General features: G+C 37.2%; 2 protein-coding genes across 8 annotated transcripts in view; one reads left to right on the top strand and one right to left on the bottom strand.

Moving 5' to 3' along the window:
• The window catches only part of NUP62CL (nucleoporin 62 C-terminal like), a 105138-nt gene extending 81115 nt beyond the window's left edge, over positions 1-24023 (bottom strand). For 2 of the 7 annotated variants that reach the window (XM_087426884.1, XM_014795353.2), the window contains exon 1: positions 4180-4353. Coding sequence is in view for 3 of the 7 variants with exons in the window: in XM_087426879.1 (XP_087283005.1) it covers positions 3685-3814 (130 nt within the window). In the remaining 4 variants the exon portion in view is untranslated. Of the gene's footprint in view, positions 1-3684; positions 3900-4179; positions 4354-10949; positions 10969-23956 lie in introns of those variants that run through there. The other 5 variants (XM_087426882.1, XM_087426885.1, XM_087426879.1 and 2 more) reach the window with 5 other exon arrangements.
• The window catches only part of DNAAF6 (dynein axonemal assembly factor 6), a 36910-nt gene continuing 14784 nt past the window's right edge, over positions 4544-26669 (top strand). The window contains exons 1-5 of the mRNA XM_004440452.2: positions 4544-4601; positions 10976-11146; positions 14757-14829; positions 16888-16993; positions 20023-20119. Of these exons, the coding sequence (XP_004440509.2) occupies positions 10979-11146; positions 14757-14829; positions 16888-16993; positions 20023-20119 (444 nt within the window). The 5' untranslated portion in view covers positions 4544-4601; positions 10976-10978. The remainder of the gene's footprint in view (positions 4602-10975; positions 11147-14756; positions 14830-16887; positions 16994-20022; positions 20120-26669) is intronic.

Below are 26669 nucleotides of genomic sequence, written 5' to 3'. Positions count from 1 at the left end.
TTTTAACCATTTTTAAGTGTACAGTTTAGTGGCATTAAGTACATTCACAGTATTGTTCAACCATCACCCCTATCTATTTACAAAACTTTTTCATTATCCCAAACAGAAACTCTGTACCCATTGAACAATAACTCCCCATTCCCCACTCCCCCAGCCCCTGGTAACCTCTATTTTACTTTCTGTCTCTATGAATTTGCCTATTCTAGGTACTTCATATTAGTGGAATCATACAGTATTTGTATGATTTATATGAATATTTGTATGCTTTAAACAATCTAAATGTCCAAAAACAATAGAGGAATGGAGATTTTTTAAACTGACATAATTATATGATGGAATATTTTACAGCAATAAAAAATGACTAACTTTACCTACACTTATCAATACGGATAAATTTCAAAAACAATATTGACCAAAAAATGTTGCAGAAGAGTTAAGCACAGTATACCATTTATGTAAATGTTAAAGGACATACAAAACAACATATTACAAACCATTTACGGCCATCTACATTTGAGTGCACTTAAAAACATAGATCGGGGGCCGGCCCCGTGGCTTAGCAGTTAAGTGCGCATGCTCCACTGCTGGCGCCCCGGGTTCAGATCCCGGGCGCACACCGACGCACGGCTTCTCCGGCCATGCTGAGGCCACGTCCCACGTACATGCAACTAGAAGGATGTGCAACTATGACATGCAACTATCTACTGGGGCTTTGGGGAAAAAAAAAAAAAAGGAGGAGGATTGGCAATAGATGTTAGCTCAGAGACGGTCTTCCTCAGCAAAAAGAGGAGGATTAGCATGGATGTTAGCTCAGGGCTGATCTTCCTCACACACACACAAAAAAACATAGATCGAAAAACTATATAATAACTTCAGAAGAACAATTATGTCTAGGATAGGAAGGAAATGAGAATGGGAAGGAATACAAAGAGATAGCTGTAATGTTTTAGTTCTTTAAATAATAATATCTAAAGAAAATATGGCAAAATGTTAACAATTGTTAAATCTTTGGTAGGTACACGGATGATGGCGTATAATAGTCTCTGTCCTTTTCTGTTTGAAATATTTTATAATTTTAAAAAGAAGGACTAGTTAACATTTTAAGATTTTATTTATTTATTTTTTCCCCCCAAAGCCCCAGTAGATAGCTGTGTGTCATAGCTGCACATCCTTCTAGTTGCTGTATGTGGGACGCGGCCTCAGCATGGCCGGAGAAGCAGCGCGTCGGTGCGAGCCCGGGATCCGAACCCGGGTCGCCAGCAGTGGAGCGCGCTCACTTAACCACCAAGCCACGGGGCCAGCCCAGGACTAGTTAACATTTTAGAATGACAGAAAATAAGACAATATGTGTGCTTTGAAAAGGGAGATATGCTAATATGCACCAATTATAACTTTTATTCTCCCAGTCAACTTAATCGGCTCCTTTATAAAAAATTTTTAAATTATAACTGAATACACACCCATATTATCTTTGGAAAAGATATTCATAAAGAAAGTTAACGAGCATGAGCGTTACTACGGCACTTGAATCTGCCATGATTCCTATATTTCTTAAAGTAAATCATTTTGAAAATGTCTATACTTATTAGTTAAAAAAATACACTCAACCTAACTCATATGTATAATGGATATCATGGTTGATCACTGCTGCCCTAGCACACAGAAACCTAGATGGGCAAATCCATACATCCAAGGAGGGCAAAAACTCGCAGCTCAGGTCCAGATCCCTGACCTTCCTATTAGGATTCCTATTGAGCATCATGGAAAGTAAAGGTCATATAAATGATTTTAAATAATCAAGTCTTTACAGTGTTACTGATAACATGGAAGAACTGGAAATAAATCTTCTGTGTTTGGTTTAGTTAGGCTGAGTAAATTATGGCCATCTCACTGTATGGAATATTAGGCTGCTATTAATCAGGAAAAATATGAAGACTATCAACAACATAGAACAAAATTCCCAGAACAGTATTAAATAAAAGAAACAAAAAATTGTATAAACAAGGATTAAAATTGTGTAAAAATATGGGTATATACAGATAAAATGGGAGAGGAACAGAAATATCAGTTATATTTTGGTAGCAGGATTGAGGGAAATTTTTCATCTTTAATTTCTTTTAATGCTGGTTTAATAAATTATTTAACTAGTGTTTTACACTTTATATATTATAAAAGAATTAGCTAAACTATATCCCTTTTTCACAGCTATAATGCACAGGAACTTTTAGGTGCATTTTTTATCTTTTAGGTCTCTCAAGTTGCATTACTTTAAAACCAAACTAGCAGTCAAAAGGCAGAAACTCTGTTGCCTCTGCTTCTGGGATAGGCAAGTCAGGGAAGCTCTCTTCCTGATTCAACCTCAGCCTCTAGATCTGACCTGCTGTCAAGGCAGAATGGAGAAGAATACTAAACTTAATCAAGCGAGTTCTATGTCTGAGATCCATCCACTGACTACATGACCCTGGGCAAGTCACCGAACCTCTCTAATTTTTGTGCTCCTCAATCCCTAAGTTTCGTTATTTACAAAATTCTCCACGGAATCCAACTGATTGAAGATTCATCTCAGATCCAGGATCCATCCCCCATCTTCCTACCTGCCTAACCCTGGTGAAAACAGTGCTTAGCATTGGATTCCACTTCACCACAGGCAGGCCAAATCTTTAAGAGGCAATTATATTCCTAAAGATAAATAGCATTTGTTTCCCAAGAAAAAAACTATTGTTTATTGAATACCTGTGCACCTGTGCATACCAAGCACTTCATATATGCTATATGAACCACCTTTGGGGTCGGGGGGGGGGACACCACAGACTCACAGAACCAGTCCCTGGAGTGAGCCAGGGAAATCTGCATTTGTAACAATTATCCTTAGTGATTCCTAAACACACAAGTTTGAAAACAAAAGGTCTAAGGCCAGCGTGTGTCAAACTCTGAATGACAATTCATTACTAGGTTGGGGTCTACATCCTAAAAAATGTAATGGAAAGTATCAGAGTAAACTGCATATAATAAGTGTTGTCTCTGCAAAATGATTGTCAATTATATATTGTGTATGTATGTACTAGCTCACAATATAAAATTTCTTTCTTACTGTGAGTTAGTCATAGCCAAAATGTCCGAAAAGCACTAGCTAGGCATTAAGGACTTAGAATAAGGCACAATGAAGCAGACCAGAAACAAAAAAGCAAGCAAGAAGGAGAAAGCATAGCATATATAACTTAAGCTCCACAAGTATCTAAAGAAATAAAATTTAAAACACTTAAACTCTGATCACCTACCATCTAATTATGGTATAGGTAATTTGGCCAAAAAGCCAATAACTCTCCTTTAGCCAATAACTTAAATATTGTATCACCATTTTTGTTTACTGTAGGAAATAACAAGTAACTCAAGCTTCACTAACCCCTTCACCAGATGGAGTGGAAGCTAGAAAAACATGATAGCAGAAAGAAGGAAAGCAGTTGAGTCAATTCACAGTCGAATTCCAATCCCGGGATAACCAAAAGTAACCATCCATTAAAAAACCATCCTATCTCACCTTGCTTACAACTCTCAAATAATGGATGCAGGGCCCCACCATCAAACACTGCTAATCAGTCCAAATACTTATTAAGCAATCCTTTTTCCCCCCTTGGTCTAAAACCAAACCACGGAATTCATGGGAAACTAAGATCACAACTGTACCTCTAGGTGAAGGAAGACACTCAGATTGCCAAGCAGTGGCAACCGGCGGCGCGCCTGCGTTTCTCCACTCCAAGGCGGGAAAAGCTGGGCACTGGGTCCCGCAATGTCCCTGGGAGTGGGAGCGACGCATAGCCCCGGCCGGTGCCTCATAGGACCCGCGTGCCGGCCGAAGGAGTGCTCTCCCTGGGGCTCTGGGCCCAGAACGCTTGCCCACAGCACAGGGGGAAAAAAGTGCGCACGCACACACAAACGCTGAGCCCGGACCGAACCACAACAGGTGTCTCTGCCGCAGGGCGAGGAGGGGGCGGGGAGGGGGCGTGTAGAGCGGCTGCAAAACCTTCTCAACCCCCGGGCCACCGAGCCTACTCTTCTGCCCCCGCTGCTCCGGATTGGCGGGAGAACGAGTTGTGCGATGTGGAATTCACACGCGGGAAAAGCGTAATGATGAGCAAGGCCTGCTGATGACTGGGTCAAACGAAAACCCCGCAAACTTACCTCGGTGGCAGCCGCCGCCACCCTCACTGTCCGGGCTCCAAAGTAAATGGGCAGGCCTCAGAGACTGTGTAGTGGCCAGAGAGGCGGGCCGGAGCCTACCTCAGCCGGAAAAAAACCGGCCTCAACTGTGGGCAGGTTCCCGCTGGGGTGACGCTAAACAATACAGGGGCTTAAAGGGGGTCGACCAGGTTAACTGGAAAGGGCAGCCGGGGACTCCAACTGGCACGCGCTCTGATTGGTTGATTCTGGTGTTGTTTCAAAGGAGACTCTTCTATGATTGGCCAGGAAAGTCAAGCGGGAACCCGGAGGTGGTGGGTGCCGGGTGGGGGTGGGGAACAAGTTGTTACCCAGGCAACAGAGAGACGCGGAGCTCTCCACAGTCTATTTTCGGAGCCTAGCGAGCGACCAGAAAACTCACGCAGGTGAGGAAACCCGAACCTTAGGAGGGGGAACGAAGGAGTCCTCAGATGTCGTGGCTATCAGAGAAAGTAGGGAGAACTCTAGATACTTACAACTCTGCGAGACACCTAAAAAAGCCACAAGTTGGAGATAGAACAGACGCGTTCCCTAAATTCTCCTGCCCTAGATACTCGCAGCAGGATGCCGCTTTGACAAACTCAGTCTATCAGGATGTGAGAGACGGGGCAGTTTTACCGTACGGGGGATGGTTGCTGATCGAATGTCCGAAGGCCAAAAAGAACATGTGAAGGTTTCCCAACCCCTTTCTCTCGACTCTTACACACACTTAAAGGGTTGTAACAGTAATTTGAGAGTGAAAACTGTTTCCTTATAGGTAAATCTGGGTGCTTCAAGTTGGAGGCAGCCACTGTACCTTCTGTTTTAAAAGTACAGGCATGATTTATCCCAGACCAGCATGCCTTGGTTAGGATATATATATCTCCTATAATAATATATATATAAAATATATATATATATTTTTTAATGGTGACATTCTATTTTTTTCTTTTGAGGAAGATTGGCCCTGCACTAACATCTGTCGCCAGTCTCCCTCTTTTTTCTTTTTTCTCCCCGAAGCCCCCGTACCTAGCTGTGTATCATAGTTGTAGAGCTGTGGCTCTTCTATGTGGAACGCCGCCTCAGCACGGCTTGACGAGCGGCGAGTAGGTCCGCGCCGGGATATGAACCGGAGAACCCCGGGCGGCCCCGCGAAGCGCAGCGCGCGAACTTAACCGCTACAACACCGGCCGGCCCCTGGGATCTATTTTTTAGGGAGTATAGCGCTGTTTTGACTAAAAAAAATTGGCCCAGGCCCATTGTTACATCAATGATGTCTTGTGTTCAAAACGTGGACGCTGTGGTCTGAGGGTTCGGCGTCCGTTGGTCAGATCCGTTGAGCAGCGAGAAGCAGTCAGACCACCCTTAGAGGGCGGGAGCCTGGGCGAAGACTCCTTGTACCTAAACCCTCTGCTCGCCAAGGGCTGGTTGGGAGAGTAAATATTATATGTCGTTGAACTGTACCTGTCAAAAGGTGAGGAACTGTGTCAAAAAATGAAATCTGAGGGGGGAGAACCGAGTTTGACCAGAGAGGTAGGGATCATTTCTCCTAAGAGTTTTCTGTTGTGACAAGGATTCAGAACAGAGACTATTTCCTAAAGAAATGAAGAAAACAGGCCTGTTGGGGAGGAAATTTCAAAGTACTGAAGGCAAATTTGCTGTCTCAACTCCTTTTTACATAGAGGTGGAATATGAGACTAAGAGAAACAGGAAAAAATTATTAAGTGTATTAAGATTGGCTAAAATAATGATAGAAGAAATTTTAAACCAAAAGAGGCTCATTTCTTGACTTTTAGGTTTATGAAAAATTCCAGGTACTTTCAAAAATCATCTTCCATTAAATATATTTTAAATTTGTAACAAAAACTAAGTCCCCATACTTACTTATGACTTGGTACATTTGATGACAGTGCAAGTTAGAGACCTAAAAAAGGAAATCATTCTTGGTATTGTAAAGACAAAGTCAAAATGAATTATTTTTAATATTGATGTGTATAGTTGTCAAAAAATGTAAAAAAGAAAAATTAGCCAGTATATTATAATTTAATTCAGACATAGGCAGAGATGATGTTTACTTTTGTGTTTTCAGAAGAATTTTAATGCAAGGATTGCTAAATAAGGCATTATGTAAATAAAGTTGAAGAAAAAGAAATGCCAGATTATTTAAGAGAGTAAATGGATTTTGAATACTCTGAAATCATCCAGCTATAAACAGTCAATACTTGACATATGTTTATATGTCTATGTGTTTACCTATTACACGAGTTCCCAAAGGATACTATTTTGTGATTCTTTATTACCCTGATTTTATTTACTATATATACTTGAATTAATAAAATGTCTCGTTTTTTTAATAGTCTGTAATTCAGAGTTTTCACTAAGTTAACCTAGACTTCTCTCCAATTAGTTCAAGTCAAAGAGCCATCCCAAATTGACGCTGGATGGAGGCAAATAAAATAGAAAGCCCTCACCACCAGAGTCTGACTTAATCTCACATTACTGATGTTGCTTCAGAACCATGGGTCTGGAGCCATCCTGGTTGAATTTGTCTAGTCCCTATCTGGCCCCAGTGTTTTGGTAATGAGCTGGTTCTGAAGTGTCTGTCTCTTTAGCTCATTGTGGCTAGTACCAAGAGAGATTCCCCAATCACACCTCTACATATGAAGGCCTAAAGGTTCAGGTTGATGTGGGAAAATAAAAGTCTCTGTCTGGAAAATGCTGCCATTGGAATTGGCCTAGCAAAGGAGAGTGAAAGAAAGAAAAACAAAGGGCCTAGAAAATTTATTTTCTAAATAACCAAATCTCGAATAAAAGATTTAGCAATAGATTTTGTTTTTGATGAAACTCCTACTTAAATTTTCCTTAGTTTAAATTTATTCTTGGCCCATTTAAGTGCCAGATTCAAACATAGGCAGTGTGGCTCCAGAATCCTTTTTTCTTTTTATCACTACACTATACTACCTGAGTAGTCTAGGCAAAAGGAAGAACACATTCCAAAGTACAAAGGCAATAGATTACAGGGTATGTATAATAAGCAGTTCAGTTTTTAACAGAATGCAGATTACATGTAGGAGAATAATAGGAGGGAAGGGCAGAAAATTAGGCTGTGTTTATATCCTGAAGGACTTTGATTGCCAGACTTAACGTCTATCAAATTTACAAATAAAAGATAGCTCTACAAATAAATAACACTACACAGTTCAGAAAAAGGCATCTTGCTTTAGTTTTTCCAATGTGATCTGTTTGTGTCAAATGAACTTTAATACGTTTTTAATAAAGTAATACATTATTCTTATTTTATTAGACTTCTAAAAAAGCTAGTAGAATCTTCATTTCCTTTGAATTTACAATATTTTTTCCAAAAATTCACATCGTTGTTTTTTGATACTTTGAACTAATTATTCACAAAGTATTGGTGATTCTTTTGTTTCTCAAAATATATTATCAACAAACTTGTCATGATTTATTATTTTGTGTTTACAGATTATTATTACAATTGATACGGTAAAAATTATTTTTTGCTAAAGTGCCAATTTTATTATGATATTTCTACTCCAATTTAGCTAAGTGTGAATCTATGCCATTTTTTGCCAGCCTAATTTGGAATTTAAGAAGTCCAGTTCTTAATATGCTTCAGATATACAGAGTGTCACTATAAATTATTGTGAATGATTTGTTTAACAAATACACTCAAACATACACATCCCAATGAGTGGCATCTCCTTCAAAGCAGTCACTTTGGGAGGCTATCCACTTATTCTAATGCTGTTGTTATTGCTCAAATTACTTTTGAAACTGCTCTTTTAGAATTGCCTTAGGCTGTAGCATATTCTTTTGAATATCCTCAAAGTAGCAAATCTTCATATTTTGAAAGTAGATGTGATATCTAGATATATCCAGAAATCACTTGGAGACAAATTTGATGTGTAATCAAACTGAGTGATATCATAAAGATACCTATTTTCTTGGTGATTCATATGAAGGCAATTCCAAAATATTTTGAGCATTGGTAGCATAATATACATCAGTGTATAACATTCCAAGGTGACTTCTTTGAAATACAACCTTCGTATGAATTTCATCATGCTTCATTCAGTATTCATCAACTGCTGACTGTATGCCAGCTCGTTATTGAAGATGTTCAGCCTACAGGTATAGCTTCCCTCTGCTCACACTGTCCTACCTCTAACCAAATGAGAACCAGGCCAGAGCTCCTTCCCAACTGGTGGGGATTTAGAATTAATCTGCTTTCTCTAAGTCTAGTATCCAGTGTACCCACTGAACCACAGCCTTCCTTCATAACCTCCACTGTGGCTGCCCAGGTGACATGAGAAAGCCTCTGATACAGTGCCTGGTTCGTTTTCTCTTTTCCAGCTGTGACATTAAAGCCCTGCTCTATTCTGAATCTTCATCTAGCTGCCAATTCCGTCATAGTCCCCAAGAGCCAGACCCTGCCTCCTATACTCCCACCTATGGACCAGGGACCTACTTCACCCTAAATAGGCCTCCCTGTAACCACAACTATTCAACCTTTCTGCCCCGAAACACTGCTCATATCCTAAAACTCCCACTGCCATGTCCCTGCCAAGCAGTTGAGAATGCATGAATAGCAGTTCTGATTGCGACCTCAGACACTATATTTGGGACTTCAGAATACCCTTATTCTGGGTTAGCTCTACTGGTTCCAGTTTATTCCCTCTTATCAGCTCACCATTGAGCTCTTACAAACCTCATCATCAAGTATCTGTGGGTGCTGGCACTATGTGCCAGATAATAATGATATTTTTATATAGCTTTTCATATTTTAGCCAACTCTTTCACCTATGTTGCATAATATGGCCATCACAACAATTTTATAACGTAGGTAATGCTGGAATAATAGAACAATTTCCGCTATATTTGTTTTTTTAAAGTCTCATTGTACAATCTCAACTCAAAATACTTATTATATTGCATCTGATATCTGGGTCCATTTTCCCCTTTTGTTGTCGAAGGTAGAAAATGTTTCAATAAACTTTTTGCTTTTAATGTTTAGTAAATATTTAATGAACTCATAATCAACTAGGACTTTTAAAATATAAACAAGGGCCTCTTTGTTTAATTTAATGTGTCAATTATTCATTTCCAGAGCAGACTCCCAGACCATACTGTGAGAGAAGATTATTTTATCACCTCTTATTTCACCTTTTCCAATTTAATGAGTTTCCAGTGTAATGAGTTTTATCATTAACTTTTTCGACATCATTATTAGAAGTGATATTCATGCCCAACAAAATTAAGGTTTTAAAGGACCAATAGAGCTAACATATGTTGAGTGCTTCCTATGTGCCAGGCACTGTTCCAAGCACTTTTATGTGTATTAAACTACTTAATCCTTGTAACAACCTTATGAGGTGGCGCAATTATTATTCCCATTTTGTAGATAAGGAAAATGAGGTGGAGGAAGTTTAAATGATGTGCCCAAGTCACAGAGCTAGGAAGTAAACAATAGATACAAATCTAGGCGCTGTGACTCTAGAGCCCTTACTTACTCCTAACCACTATGATATACTGCCTCTGTGCTAGATGTACAGGACAATTTAACATTTGTTTCATACCTCGACATCTCTGATAAGCATCAAGATATTTAAAAAAGCAAGTCAAAATAATGGTAAAACAGAACATTTGTAAAACACCATCTGCATGCAGATTGATTTTGACAGGTAGATTGTACCAGCACGCGTTTGAGAATCCCTTTGTATTACTGTTCCAGGCACAATGCAAAAATTTTAGTGGATAATTTTATAAAAGCACTAAAGAAATTTTTCCTGTGAATTAATTTTATAAAATGTTTAAAAAATAGCAGAAATGTAGAAAAGATTCCAATTATGTTTATGCCCAAATCATTAACAATAGGCCTAATTCTACAGTCTTTATTCAGGTTATTCATTAGAGTCTGACACTTCCAAGATTTTTAAAGATCCTGAATTACTACTCCAAATATAACTGTAGAGATGATTTAAAAGACTGATGTCTGGTTGGTAGGATTATAGGTTGTTGTGATTTTATTATTTATACTTTTAATGTATTATTTCATAAAATTTCCACAATAGACTTATATAGTATCAGTATTATAATCAGAAAAACAATTAATTTATTTTGTATGAACTTTCACTAAAGTCAACGAACCAACCCATTAGAGTTCTCAAATGGCAATATGCTAGGCATTATCAAGAGTTAATTAAGAATTTAGATAAAGCAGAAGGTATAGGCCTGCCTGAGGCAAAAATGTGAAATGAGGAAAGTTCCTTGAGACATACCCCCCAGCAAACATCCTTTTCAGTTCACTAAAGGGAATATATACAGCCTAGACAGCATACATGAGTCAGGTAAAAAGGTAATCTACAAAAGTGTATTTCCAAATAATGATGTACATTCTCTATGACACTGACATACACTTTCTCTAGAGGTAGTGCTCAAGAATCTGTTTGTAACTAAATGCCCAAGTGATTCTTAAGCACAGTGAAACCTGAGAACCACTATAGTAGACGCTCAATAAATGCTTGTTAGATTGAGTGTGAAGTTTTACTAAAGCAAGCTGAATACCTGAGTTTACTTGCTGTCCCAACTCTGTGAGTCAGCAAAATACATATATCTGAAGAAGTTTACAAGGATTTTCAAGAAAGAATAAGAGATAATGGAGTGACCCAAGAAAAGAAGGGAGATATGACAATAAAAAAAATCTTCGTCTTAAATAAAATAGAAAGCTAAAATACCTCTTTCTGATTGTCTTCTTTCTCAGAATATGGAATCTGAAAATATGGAACCTGAAAATACAGAAAATGAAAGTATGGAAACTGAAAATGTGGAAACTGAGACTATGGAAATTGAAACCATTTCTTCGGTTTCAGCTCTCCAGGCCCTCTCTAAACTACTTAATCCTGAAGAAGAGGATGATTTTGAATCTGGACAGGTGGTCGAATACTTACAGATGAATTAGTTCTGTTCAACTAAATTGTGAAACTGTATTTGAACAACTTGTTCCAACCTTGCTGTGTGAGCAAGGCTGTGTCATCTGATATAGTCACAGGAGGTTGCAGGGCTGATTATGCATGAGAGTATAACCTCTAGTGCATTTCTAGGAAACATAATTATATTTTTTCTAAACTACCTGAACACTGAATAGGAAAATAGTTTTGTAACTATGGTAGCAATAGCCACATTTCAAAATGTTTGTCATTTATATTCATGGCCGTAGAATGCTTGACAACCATTTCAAAGAGTAACAGCTAGAATTTTTAAGCCTGGATAATATTTCTATAAAACAAATAATTTCAATTATACAGTACTAATTAAGCCTCCAAAATTCAGTCCCCTTAATTTTTTTTTATTTGTCTACACATGAAGGCAAAACAGAAAATATTTTGAGCCAATTATGGGACAAACTAGCTTCAGCCTACTACAATTGACTTCCGGGTACATGCTCAGATAGAGCTGTGGAATCTAATGAGTTGAGTAGCGTTTGGGGTCAGGACAGGTAACCCCAGGGAGGCTTGCAGAAGCAAGATGGGCTTCCTTTTGGGTAGGAGAGTTCTGTGAAGTGACTTTGGCCACTCCACAGTCACAGATTATTCCCAGAATAATCAAAATACTTTTATGTAACCCCTGCTCTCCATTCTCCTACTCTTTAGATATCAGCAAACCTTGGCTATCAGACTGCCTAGGTGAAGGCAAACAAAATTTGGGGCAGAAACCTCATACTGTAGCAGGATATATCGATTTGCTTTAAATTGTTTTAATGAAGTTGTTCATTATTATGACCAGTTTACCATGAATAAGCCATCTCCTATGAACATATGCATAAATTTACTCCTCCCAAAATTCTTTTTTTGCCATAATGTGGAAAAACAAGTATAATCTGAATAGGCAGAAAATTCAGTGGCTCAAATGGACACTGGATTGAGCTTCCCCCCTCCAGGAAGAGCTTATGTGAAACAGGGCAGAATCAAATAAAACATGCAATGGAAATAAAATTTGTAGAGGAGGGGAACTGAGTCAGCTTGTTCAAATAGAGAAAAATCAAGACGTTAATAACAGCATTGAATATATACAACAAATAGGACACAGGAGAAAAAGTTAGGAGCAATGTATCAATGAATTTGGGAAGGGAAGCTCACTTTTGCTACCTTAGCTGAAATAGAATGATACATCCTGGGAAAGGTAGGATTTGTCATATAGAAAAATTATATTAAGTATTTGAGAAACAGTGATCTTGAATAAAGGGAAGGGGAACTTGTAACTGGAACAGATTCGGAGATAAGGATTTATCCTAGTTACAAAGCCTGTTCCCTTTGGCATTTATTTATGGAGATGTTTATTTGTATCTAGAGGTGTTTCTAGGGGAAAGATGAGTGCTTATGAGAATAGAGAGACTAGGATCATTTTACCAAATTGTACAATTTATAAAAGAAAATTACTATAATAATGTATGATTCTGTATATCTGGGTTAGAAGCAATTTTGAGATAATTGGTCATTCAGACACCACAGTACAGATATCATTAGAGGATATAGAATTGGAGTATCAGAACAGTAGGAGAATAATTAATGTTTCTAATGAACTATTAAATTTTCCAGGAGAGAAATGGCTTTTCATTTTTTAACATGTATTAATCTTGGGAACTGTGGAATGATTACAAGAGTGATGAGTTTTTGAAAATATACTCTGAAAACATCATTATAACTGTTGCATACACATTGGTTTATTTACACTATCCCCACCATGAATTGTTAAGAATCTAGGAGATTGGAAAGAGAATATGTCTGTTGTTTTTTAAACTCACGAGGGTATCATAAGACCAGTGGGAAATAAAGTTCACCACTCTTCACAGACATTGTAACAAGGATGTTCTAACTCTCTTACATATTACAAAGTGGCATGAATTGCAATGACAAATTGCTCATATAATTGGATGTGGATTCATGGTAAAGGCTGAAATATATTCTTGTAGAAAACAATTACCAGATGGTTTTTAATGTTTCTATTATCCTGATCCCTTTTTTCATTTGAAAATTTTATTTTTAATCATTTATTTTCATTAAGTTAATAAACTGAAACTCCCTCTCTATTGTGATATACTGATCCAATCATCACTGTCCATGGAGAGCATACCAATTTTTGTTAGGAATGTTCAAGTTTTTATTTCTACGGATTTTAATTTTCTGTGGAAGGAGGCACTCAACAAAACAAGAGGCCCTCATGTTCCAAGAAAAGCTTTACCCTGATTGACTATTAGTATTCTGGTGATTCATAATTTAAGAAAAGCATTACAAGTTTATATGACCTTAGTGATTAAAAAGAAAAAAAATGTACACAATATTGTCTTGGGATTTTCACATAAAAATGCCTGTAACACCTTAACTGCAGACATAGAACTTTTGAATCACCTCTTGGAAAGGAATAGTTACTGTCTCAGAAACTGATGAGATGTTATAGATTAATTTCCTATTTATAGCTTTGGAATAGTTTAGCATAATAAAGACCCGGGTGAGCTTTTCCACTAGCTTTCAAGGACAGACAGTATTCCTCTTGTCCAAACAGGACATTATAACAGTACATGTCTGAAGTCTTGGGAGATAGGGGCAGGGGCCTGAGAAAGGAGAGCTAGAGGTGCTAGTTTGCCAGGATCCAAGGAGATAAGAATTTTTTCACTGACAGCAATAGAATGAATTGGAGCTGCATAGTCTGATATCAGCAAGAACAATTAGTAAAAAATTGGGATTTTCTTGAAAGATCAAAAAAACCCTGAGAGGGACTAATGAGGTGGTTGCCGCTATGCTGATAGCGTAATATGTGTTATACTTAGTTGAAAAAAGGAGAACTAATCTTGTACTGGTGAGTCAGGGACAGTCCTGTGGGGGTATATATGCTTGTGCAGAAGATGGCAAAATAAACTTGAACTTGAATGAAAACTGAAGTGTTTCAGCATGTATTTGACACTATTAATTTGGGGCTGCTGTTTAAATTCACCAGCATCATTAGGTGGTGAGATGAGGAAGTGTTTTATACCCACAGTGGAAAGAAGTAAAAGCTGTTATCAGGACTTTTGAATGAGTCAATTGATGTCTAAATACTTAGATTCTGTTTAGTGGTTTGTTTTTATTTCTATAAAACTTTCCCATACTTCTATCCTCCAACTAACTATGACCAGACAATGCCAAAACCCAAAGATGTCAATGCTCTTATACTAACACTTGGTTCTAACCTTCAAAGAGATGAGTGTGGCTCACTCCCCTATCCCTGGGGCTACATGATTCACTGGGCTGGAACTGGGCATTTAGTTTGATCAAAGATCAATTCTGACTTAGGGTCTATTAAACCAAATACTTTTTGAAAGGACAAGGAAAATATATTCAAAATAATACTGGACATCTGTCTTTCTGTTGTATAACAATAATGGGTAATTAAACTGGGAAACTCTATGAAATTTTAGATGGAAATCCTATCAAATTTAAAGTATTACTAGTCATATAAGTTATACAAGTAGTAATTACAGAATGTTGGACTTTATTCTTCTCCCCTAGTCAAGCTATTCATCTGCTGCTGGAGCCATGGGTCCTGGGAATATTGGACCACCAAAAACAGAAGAGCTCAAAGGTAAGTTATTTAATAAAGAGTATTGATCAATATAATCGGTATAATCTTTTCTTTGGAAGGAAAATTATAGGGAGAGTAATAATAACACCACCATTTATTAAAGACGAACTCAAATAATTGTGGAAATGATGAACAGACATTTATATATAAAGATGCTGTTTTTACTGTACTGTTGCAGGTAGTCGTTTTTCTAGTAATGGAAATTAATTTGCCTTGAATTACTCACATTTTTGGGGTATATTTCCTGAGATGGAAAACTAAGAAAGTCGCCTGTGGTTAAATAACTTTTTTATTATTTAGGGTCTAGTTACCAAGATTCTTAGCTTCTTCGCTTTCTATCCTGCCATATTCTGGCAATTTCACAGAATTCACTTATTAATTCATTCAATAAATGTTTATTGAGAGCCTATTATGTACCAGGCAGTATGATCATCCCTGAGACTACAGTAGAGATCAAAATAGAACAAAAAATAATAAAAAATAAAAAAAAAAGAATAGGTCTCTACCCCTATTGAGCTGATAGGCTTTTGGAGAACACAATAAAACAATGAACTACACAATTTTGTCTTACATTGAAATGCTTATAAATTAAAGCCCATAGAGTGGCCTATATAGTCACAGTTCCAGTAAACTAAAATAAATATTTTTGGGATGTTTTCCCAGCATTTTGGCCTATACATTTTCACAGAGTTAAACATTGTACACATCTTCACAAATAGAGAATGCTCTAATCCTCTTGGTCATGATCACAGTTACCAGAGGGTGGCCAGGGAAAGGAAATGAAGTTCCTTCATCAATTTAGCTAATGGTAAAATATTTTATCTGGAAAAATGTTTAAAATAATGGCTAAAATGAGGTCTGAGGGGATGATTTTAAAATTTCAGTTATCATCTCTCTACATACTCTAGAGTCTATTTGCCTTATTCAAGAGATATTCACTCCACAGAAGACTAGTTCAAATTTGGATGTATTTCTGATAATGTAAGTCTAATAATCTCTAAATTCTGAGAACAATGAGTCATATGTAAAACATTACATATAAATCCGTAATTAGGCTTTACAAAGACCATGCTAGATCGAAGCAGATAATTTCAAAAGAATTGTCAGAATTGAAAACCTGATAATCAGGTGCATTTCTGGGAATGCTTAAAAGAACTCAAAATAATGTTCTGCACGTAATGTCAGTTTCCATTTGCTGCCCCAATAGTTGGAACAAACATGTAAGCTGTTTTTTTGCATGCCTATTTACTTTCAAACATTTAAAAATGACATGTAGAAACCCAGGCACATGTTCAGTTCTAAATAAAGGACAAATGATAGAGATTTTCCTTAAAGCTCATGTCTACATGAGGAAAATACCAGGTTAAAAAATGATCATTGCATCCACTGCATGCAGTTTTATTAGCAGATAATATTTTTTTAAAATTATGTCATGCTTGCATGGAAAAGGTATCAAAGGTATCAAACAATGCAATATAAGACATTTCTACCCAAATCAGATTGATGGTATGTTTGATTTGTTCTTTTATATAAAAATATTTTACATATGATTATGTTTCTGAAAAAAATATAGTATTTCTTTGCATATATATATTTTATATATATTATTTTATATATTAAATATTTATATGTTATTGGGGGTGTGTGTGTGTGTGTGTGTGTCTGTGTGTGTAGAGAGAGAGAGACAGAGGCAGAGAGAGAGAAAGAGAGAGAGAATGGAAAGTTATACACCAGAATGCTATCATTGATTATCTCCAGGCAGTTGGATTGTAGATTATTTTATTTTCTTCCTTTTGCTTATACATCTTTTCCAAATTTTCTACAACCATTATTATAATTCTACAATGTATTGGTTGTGTATTGATTAAAAATTTTTAAGTCAGTTGTTACTAATTTAGCTTGTTTTTTGGTCAAAAAACTAGTGATTAGTCTGCTAGTGATTACTAGTAGAAAATGTTTTACTTTAGTGATCCCAAACTAAGTGTGAAGAAAAACAGGAGCAATTTCGAGGGGGGAAAACAGCCAACAGTGTCAGCTTTATCTTCCCTTTCTTCACAGTCATCCCTCAAACCAGTGATGAAAATAGTGAGGAAATCTGGAATCCAGAAGATGTTCCACAAGGAGCAGAGCACGATGATATGTGGGATGTTAGAGAACTACCGGAGTAAGTCAAATGAAGCCAGGAATGTCGTTTAGGGATTTAAGTCAGATCTGTCATCTGATACCATTCTATTTTTGACAAGATTCATAAAGTAACTTCTACCACATAAAAGATAAAACTACAGTGACACACAGAAGGCGTGTGTAATTGATGATTTTTTTCCTTCTAGAGCAGAAACAAATAATAAAACATAACACCTTCCTTTCGGTTATTATCTAACAAAAAATACAGATATTTCCATTACAAATTTATATTTAATGTCAGTTAGTTGTATAATCTGGAACTAACAGTGGGAAAAACCAGCCCATTAAATTACCAGCATTCATACAAAGTAAATTATACGATGTTTATGTGTCAAAGATCTGCTCAGTGTTCCACAAGTTTGGTAAGAAGCTATGTTCTCCTCCAATTATCAATTATTTATTTACTAGTTATTTTAGGATTATGTTTAGTATATTTTGCAAGCAAGATTGAAGCCTCACTTTATAGCCTCTTCAGTAGGATTATAAATATGAATTATAAATATGAAATTTAGAATTATTATCATAAAAAGCCTTTCCTGGGACCAGCTCAGTGACGTAGTGGTTAGGTTCGCACTCTCTGCTTCGGCGGCCCGGGGTTCACGGGTTCAGATCCCGGGCACAGACCAACACACAGCTTATCAAGCCATGCTGTGGCAGCATCCCACATAAAATAGAAAAAGACGAGCACAGATGTTAGCTCAGGGCCAATCTTCCTCAGCAAAAAGAGGAGGATTGGCAACAGATGTTAGCTCAGGGCTAATCTTCCTCACACACACACAAAAAAAACCTTTCCTTCTGATAAAAGAAATCACTCATATTTTTAAGGAACTTAAAGTATGTTTACATACATAATTTAAATTAATGGATAAATACACTAAGCTTGTATATATATATTTTAAAATAAAATCTTGATTGACTATTTAGAATAGCTTGAAAAACAAAGGCAATATTTACTAAATTTTAATGTACTTTATAAATTCTTGAAGACTTCTATGGCAAGTAATATGACAACTTTTCTAATTCTGACTATAAACTGTATCCAATGCTTTAAAAAAAAAACCTATGCTTGTATTTTCTATGTCAGTTCTGAAAATAAAAGCAGTGGGGAGACTGCACATAATTAACTGGAAAATAGTATCTAGCTTTCAAATAAACAATGTCAAGAATCCGTAAACCTCATAAGAAAAATCAGAGGATTTTAAAACATTTCTGTCTGTATCTTAAGAATGAAGATAGTGAATCTCAGGTTATGTTTGTACAGTGCCCATACATCCATATGAAATAATAGAATTAAGTCACTCATTTGTCATGTTGTCTAATCAATCTCAAACATCCATATGTGGCAAGCTCCAAATTTGAGTAAATTTTCACTTTTTATCCTGATGTTTGATGTTCTGTAGAAAGAACATCCATGAAAGCTTTAAATGAATAAGAACTCCAGTCAGGATATGAATAAAATTGCTTTATAAGATTTTTTTAATCTTTATTTTCTATCTTATGCAAATACATTTTAAAATATCCCAATGGGTAAAGAATGCAAACAGGCAGTTCACAAAAGAAGAATCACAAGTGGCCAAATAAAAAATAATAAGAGCCTGAGCTCATAATGGCCTTGGAGAGAAGTATGAGGGTCTTTGAGAGTTTTTTGAGGGAAGATTTGGTATTTGATTATATATAATGAATGAGAGGAAAGCATCAAAGATTATAGCTTGGGTGACAGGGTGTATAGCGAGGCCATTAACTGTGATTGGGAGTGTAGGTGGAGGGGAAACAGCGAGTTTGGTTTTGGATCTGTGGACTGTGAGGTGCCTTTGGGACATCCAGGCAAATGTATAGTAGAGTAGGCAGTTGGAAAATTGCATCTGGAGATGAGGAGAAGAGCAGCAGCTTGAGCAAATCCATTTGGGAGTCGTGGGCATATGGATCAATACCTTTCTATTTTGTTTTAATCTGGCTTCACCTTTATAAATACCTGATAAAGGTTATAGATTATTAAGAAAAAAGTGTCCCCATATCAAATAGCTACTTATTGTTATTCCTGTTCCAACTCAGAGAAATCCCCTTTTCATTCTTGGGCGACCCTATTTGCAAGTGGTCAGAAGTTCAATGTAGTCCTTTACTCTTCCTATCCAGAGATTTACCATTTCTTCATTAGGGTAGAATTAAATGGAAAAGATCATTTGTAAATGTTTGCTTACTTCATTCCATCTAAAAAGAGAGGGTACCTTATGGCTGGGTGCTTCTATAAACCATTCTATCCCTAGGGGCCTAAATTTGGGAGCAAGGAAAGATTTGTGAATTGTCATGTATGAGGTAAAATACCAGGAAAATCTTTCATTGAACTAAGAATTCTGTAGGACTAGATTCTAAACACTATAGTGTAGCTATGTTGACTACATTACCAGTGTTTCTATTGTAACATTGTAGAGGTGGAAAAGACCAGACAGATCATTTAGTTCAAACCCACTCCTTCCCATAAATTGTACAAATCTGAAAGCCAAGACCCCGTGAGTTTGTGACTTGACCAAGGTCACACAGTTAATGACAGAAACAGTACCAAACCTGAATTTTCTAACTCTACTCTGTGGCTTAAATTTAGCAGAGGAGGGTTTCTATCTATCCATTAAACTCTGGGTTATGGGCCCGCTATTCTTCTGAGCCATTGTTTTCCAGGACCGGACCTTCCTTTTTTCTTCTACTTTTAATCTTGGAATCTTATTAGAAGTTCCTTCAATCTGTTTTATTTGTATAGCTCTAAAAGTTAAGCTTTATTTTGAGAAAAGAAGTATATACAATGTAAATCCTGCTTTACAGTGTTAGGTAGTTTTGACTGAGTTTCTAGACTTCTATTCCTTTATGTTCTGCTACGTGCCTGAAAAACTGCAAGCACTTATTTAGTCCCTTTTTTTTGTAATAGCACATCCTCATAAGTTTCTAGTTTTCTGCTTTGTGACGGAATTGCTCTTTCATTTGAGTCTCTATACCATTGGCTTTTTTTTTTTTTTTTAGGTATGAGATTATATTTAAACAGCAGGTGGGAACTGAGGATATATTCCTGGGACTCACAAGAAAGGATTCTTCAACAGCTTGTTGTGAGGATCTAGTGGTAAGCCTCTCCCCTCTTCCCCATTTTCCATATGAACATTATAGCTAAATTGACTGACTGTTGTATACATAATACCATAAGCAAGGCTGTAAACTCTAAAAATAGTGGTTGCTATTTTTCAGGTACTAAAGGAATAACGGATTAGACAGTTTAAAATTGGTAAACATGTACAAAATAAACTAAATTTACACATGTGGATAAGATTTACAAACATAGTAGAGTCATATGACATAATATGCTATTTCTAGTCCTATTAAAACTGCCGAATCCAACTGGACTGAATTTTCTTTCATCCTAGTTCTGTCCCATGCATGCCATCTGATTGGTTATTAACTTCTGATGAGTTGACAGGCAATCAGAATGAAATATTTCCTTCCCTAAATCTGTCTTATCTCTTCTAACTGTATTTCTTTTAATGATTCAGTTTATATTGGGGTAAAGATTTAAAAAGGGTTTTTTTCTTAATTTTGGGATCTAAACTTCTGATTTAAGACTCTAAAAAGAGGGCCGGCCCCGTGGCTAAGCAGTTAAGTGCACGTGCTCCACTGCTGGCGGCCTGGGTTTGGATCCCAGGCGCACACCAACGCACCGCTTCTCCGGCCATGCTGAGGCCACGTCCCACATACAGCAACTAGAAGGATGTGCAGCTATGACATACAACTATCTACTGGGGCTTTAGGGGGAAAAATAAATAAAATTAAAAAAAAAAAGACTCTAAAAAGACATTTAAAATGTTATTTGGCTCCCTTGTCTGAATGACACTATAGCAGGCTGGAGAGCATTCTTTGTGAAGCCACTGTTCCTATGTAATAACAACAGCAATACCAACAATATCAATGAGACCACGTTACTTTTGCTTATTTGAACCTCATAATGATCTTGAAAATCTAGGTCTAACCAAGAGTGTGGAATGCAACTCATTTTGGCAATATACACTAGTAATTCTGGTGCTGAGAATTTATTTTTTGAGATCAGGGGCTGTGCATCTCTCTCTTCCCCTCCCTCTCTTTCAATATTTTACAGTATAGAGTACTGAGGCACCCATAGAAGATGGTTAATATTTTTTCTTTAAGCAAATGATAAGTAGAATCTCTCATTTGCATGAACTTCAGATTTTCTCTTATTAGCAAAATCTAAGACATTCAATTGAATCAAGTAACATAATGGGAATAGTGACTTTAAGTACCTCAGGAGATTTTTTAAACTCTAGTGAGTTAAGGTTTCAAGTGATCTTGAAGTAATTAGCTCCCAGGGTTTTACCAGTAATATTCAAATTCCTCTCTTTAAATTACTGTAAAATTACTTTTCTGATGTCTAGTATTGAGGATTGCTCTAAACTCTGGAGAAATTCTAGGCCCTAAATAAATAAAACTGTTGTGGGCCTTTCCATTTCTCTCATGCAAATCACTACTAGTTTTAATAATAAAGGTATACTGAATGAAGAATCTTGGAAACCAAATCACACCTCAGAATAGGAATATAGACTTTATCTAAAACTCAACAGATATATAAAGAAGATTTGGTCTCTCCCTCTAATGAATTTATAGTTGATTGGGGAGACAAAACTAACATAAGTGAACTCATTTTATTATTAACAATCAAACTCAGTGTTGACAATTGTAAATCTACCCAGAGTTCAGAGAGTTTGGATAAAGCATGGACACCACTGAATGGCAGTAGCAGATGAAACATTTCTTGGTGCTGTGGCACTTTACTACATGTATACTGTTCTTTTTCTCCTTCTTTCTTTTTATTCATATATTCAATCTTTAAATACTTAGTGAATACTACTGCATACCGGGCACTGTCATAAGTACTAGGGATACAGAAATAAATAAGAAACAATTACCCTCAAGGAATTTACAGGAAAGGAGACAGACACCTAACAAATCACTGTAGTTTAAATAGGGTAAGTACATATTTAGAGGTATATACCACGTACATGGTGACATAAAGCAGAAAGTGATCAACCCTGGGTGGATAGGATTTCTACAGTGGACAACATTCCAAGAAGGGCATTCCAAGCAGAGGTAAGAGCACATGGAAAGGTATCCAGGCATGAAATATCATGGCTTATTTGAGTAAGCAGTGAGTATAACAAAAATAAATAATTGTGGACAGTGGTATACTGGTAAGCTGACTCTCAAAAAAGAAAAAAAGCCCTGATTTGTAGCTTGAATTTTATCCGGTAGGCATATTAATGATGACATCCACCATTGTTGCTTACCTCCGCTGGTAAGACTCAGACTAAAGAGGTTGTTGACCAATCTCATGTATTTCTTTCTCAAATTTATAAGCTTAATATTTCTGTTGATAATATGGCATTTATTTCCTCAAATCTAAAGCATCCTCAAATTGTAAATGTTCCATTTATTTAATAACAAATGAAAAAAAATGTATAATGCTCCATTAAATGTGTGCATTGATTGTATGATGCATCCCAATATCAGAAACATTGAAATGTGGGGAAAATTGCATCTTAGAATTGGCTAAATATGTTATTTGGGACCTGGACCTGGCCTGTATGTAATAATCCAACCCAGAGACTTGAAGAAGAAGACCTCTGCTTAAGCTGAGGAAGGTAATAGGAGCACATACAATCTGTTTAAGAACGAGGAGTGATTTGGGGTTTAAAAATTCACAAAGACCACCCTTTCCTTTACCCTCCGGAGACTCCGAATAAGAAAGCAAGATTTATGATTCCTAAATCAAAGCGATTGTCCTAAATGAAATTCTGAGTTAGGAATATGAATGTCGTCAGCAAACCTTCCATTCTTTTCTTCTAACCCCAATTCAAAGAGCTCCATTATCCAAATTCTGCCTGCTGCTCTACTCCCTTATTTGTAGCTACCAAACTTCCCTTGCCTTAATCTATATTTAGGCATTTTCTTTTTTAAAATAAAAATTGTATATATTTAATGTGTACAACATGATGATTTGATGTACATATACATATTGAAATAATTATAACAGTCAAGCTAATTAACATACCATCTCCTCATATACTTACCATTTGTGTGTGTATATGGTGGAAGCACCTGAAATTGACTCTCTTAGCGAATTCCCAGTATTCAATATAATATTATTAACTGTAGTCATCATGCTGTACATTGATTTTAGAGCTAGAGCTAAGCCAGTGGTTTGCAGGTTTGTTTTTAGCTGCCAACCCTTTTCTTCAAACAAAATTCTATGAGAAAGCCCAACACATAAAACACATAAAAATACCACTGCCTTGGTTAAAGGGTACTATCACCCATTAGGCTGCTCCTAGGAGAAAAATTGGGGCTCCTTGGAACACAGTTTGAAAGATGCTGATCTAGTCTTTCCTCCTTATATTACAGCTGAGAAAATAAGGTCAAGCTTACAAGGTATCAAATACTCATATAAACTAATGGAAGAATAATAAGAATGCTAGAGGGTTTTTTCCACCTAGGTGAAATGTATATGTTTTTCTTTGAACCTCATGAGTAGAATGCCCCTGTCTTGTTTTGTTGTTTTATTTATTTTTTATTCTTTATTTTCTCTTTGATCCTCTATCCTCTCCATCCCTCCTCACAAGGTTTCCACTGTAACGGGTTTGATATATATCCTTGACTATATATCCTTGAATACATATTTATCTTGTCTGCTATAATTTTTCAATTCAACAAATACTTATTGAGCACTTACTATAAGCCAGATACTCAGTATACAGTGTTGAACCAAATAGGTAAGGTTCTCCTTCTATCAAGGAGCTTACTGTCAAGAGATCAAGCAGTCCATAAGCAGCAGCACAGATTTTCATAGATCCATCCAATAAGGAAAGGTAAACCCAAATGGATATAGTTTATTACTTACACAGACAGCATAAGCAAGATCAGCAGCGTGTCAGCTCCCTGTGTCCCTTTGCCCCACAGGACGACATTGAACTAAAGGAGCCAGATGACAGGTGACATGAACAGTGGGACACTCTTGCTGAAGAGCCAACTCCAGCTTGCAGCTGACTCTTTTATAGCCTGCGCCCAAGGGGAGGGAGGTGGAAAGTCCTATGCCTTCCCGGAACCAGGGAGTAGGGTGAGAAACTGCCTCGAGGCTTCCTCCTGCAAGATAAGGAACTTCTCACAAGGTAGAAAGACAGATAAGAAACAGCCTTGAGGCAGCTCCTCACAAGACTGCCTATCTTCCCACATTCCAGGAAGATCACAGGATGTTCTGCCAAGACCTGGGCAGACCCACAGTTGAGCCTTGCCTACTTGTGGATAGTGCAAGGTCACCAGAGTGCCATAGTGGAGCCATTTCCCTACATTTACAGTCTATGAATAAAAGTTTTTATCCTGATTGTTTTCACTTAACATGATATAATAATAATAGCAAACAATTTATATAACGCTTACTATGTGCCAGGCATTTCTCTAAGAACTTTGCACATAGTAACTCATTAATCCCCATACCAAAACTCTATGAAATAAGTACTATTGTTCCTGTTTTACAAATGAGGTTACTGAAGCACAAAGAAATTAAGTAACTTGCTTAAGGTCACACATTTAGAATCTGGCCAAACTACAATTTGAATCCAGGCAATTTGAATTTGGTAGAAGTATGTGCAAAGCGATATGGGCACAAAGAAGAGGAAGTCCAAGCAGACTTTACAATACAAGTCGCATTTGACCTGGACATTTGGAGGACATAATAGTTTGTCAGGGTGGAAAAGTGTCTAAGCAGAGTGAAAAGCATGAGCAGGGCATAGTGCTATGAAAGTATATAATGTGTTTTGAGAACTATTCATGATGTTCTTGGAGCCCCAGAATGCACTAGTATGGAGTAATAAAAGATAAAACAGAATGGGCAGCTTAGAGTTAGTTGTAAAAGACCTTGAATGTCATACTGTGTGCTATGGACTGAATTGTGTTCCCCCAAAATTTATATGTTAAAGCCCTAACCCCCCAATGTGATGATATTTGGAAATGGAGACTTTGGGAGGTAATTAGGTTTAGATGAGTTCACAAGGGTTGGGCCCTCAGGATGATATTAATGCCTTTATATGAAAAGACATGGAGAGCTTGCTCTGCTTGCTCTTTCTCCCTGCCATGTGAATACACACTGAGAAAGCAGCCATCTACAAGCCAAAAAGAGAACTCTCACCAGAAACCAACCATGCTGACATGTCTGGCATGCACAGACTTCCAGTCTATAGTATTTTGTTATGGCAGCCCAAGCAGACTAAGGCAGCATGAAATTTGGACTTTATTTTGTGGTCATCAGAGTTACTAAACATGTTAAAGCAGGCAAGTTAAATGATTAGATGCACATTTCAGAACAACTCTAGTGGCAGATTATGATGGAGAATTTGGTGGAGGTTATGGTAGGAGATGAGTGTGAGATTGAGAGACTGGTGGTAGGAAAACCAGTTGATAGACACTTGCACTAGTTCAGATGAGAGAAGAGCCTGGACTGTGGCAATGGGGATAGAAAAGCATGGCCTCAGTAGACATTTTGGAGGTAGCATTGATAGGATTTAGAAAGTGGTCTAATGTGGTATGTAAGGGAGAAACAGGAGTGAGACTTCTAGCTTGGGTGATAAGGTGAATGGTGATGGCATTAATCAAGATACAGGAATGTAAAGTGGTTTATCTCTGGATGGTAGTCTTAGAGATGGTTTTTATTTATTTTTTCTCATTTGAATTTTTCATATTTTTTATAATTACCATCTATTACTTTTGGAATGAGAGTAAAGGAATGGTGGTTTTGTTTGTGTTGTGGGGATCAGGTATGGAATGCAAAAGAAAGATGAAATTCTAGGAGAAAAATATTAAGTTTTGGTTATATTGAATTTGAAGTGCCTGTAGGAAATCTTGTTGGAAGTGTCCAGTAGGCAGTTAGAAATACAAATCTATGGGGAACTCAAAGACAGGGACAGGAGATGTTGATTTGCAGAGTTGGTGTTTGCTCTCTACAGGGGTTAGAATACTTGTATACTACCACAGAGTGCTGGTTTGCATCAGGCTTGGAATGAAGTAGAGCTGATTTTAGGTAACATGTGTATGTGTGGAGAGGGGGAGGTGTTGAGAGGAATACTAGGAAACTTGCAGAAATGGGATGAAATGGGAACAGAATAGGTGGCCCTTGGGATAGGGTCAACAATCAGAGACAGAGTTCAAACAGAGGCATTGTGAATTCTCACTCCAGTTCCAGGCCAGATATTGAAAACCAAGAGGAATTGGATCAATGAAGTGAGGTTGGGATTGTGGCATTGCTTTAGAGATATGAACGATGATGGGGGAAGCCAAAAAGCTGTCATAGAAACAAGATAGGAAAGAATGGGAACCTGCCTACCCCTGAGAAACAGGGCTGACTGAAGTACTAACCTCTTGGGTGCCAGTTGGGGAATGTGGAAAAAAAGAACTTGAGGTAGCAAAGATATATAGGGAGATAGCCTGGCTTCCCCATAGGACTGTATGTAGCGGGAAGGGGGATAGGTGCAGTGGGGAAGTAGGTCAGTGGATTCCCATTTTCACCCATGGGTGTTGAACAGCAGACTGTCTCTAAAATCCAAAAATGAATGGGGCTAGGC

The sequence above is a fragment of the Ceratotherium simum genome, chromosome X (genome assembly GCF_057802395.1).
Source record: "Ceratotherium simum simum isolate JZ-2026a chromosome X, ASM5780239v1, whole genome shotgun sequence".
NCBI lineage: Eukaryota > Metazoa > Chordata > Mammalia > Perissodactyla > Rhinocerotidae > Ceratotherium > Ceratotherium simum.
The sequence above is the reverse complement of the archived record's forward strand: the minus strand, read 5'-3'. Positions and strand labels throughout refer to the sequence as shown.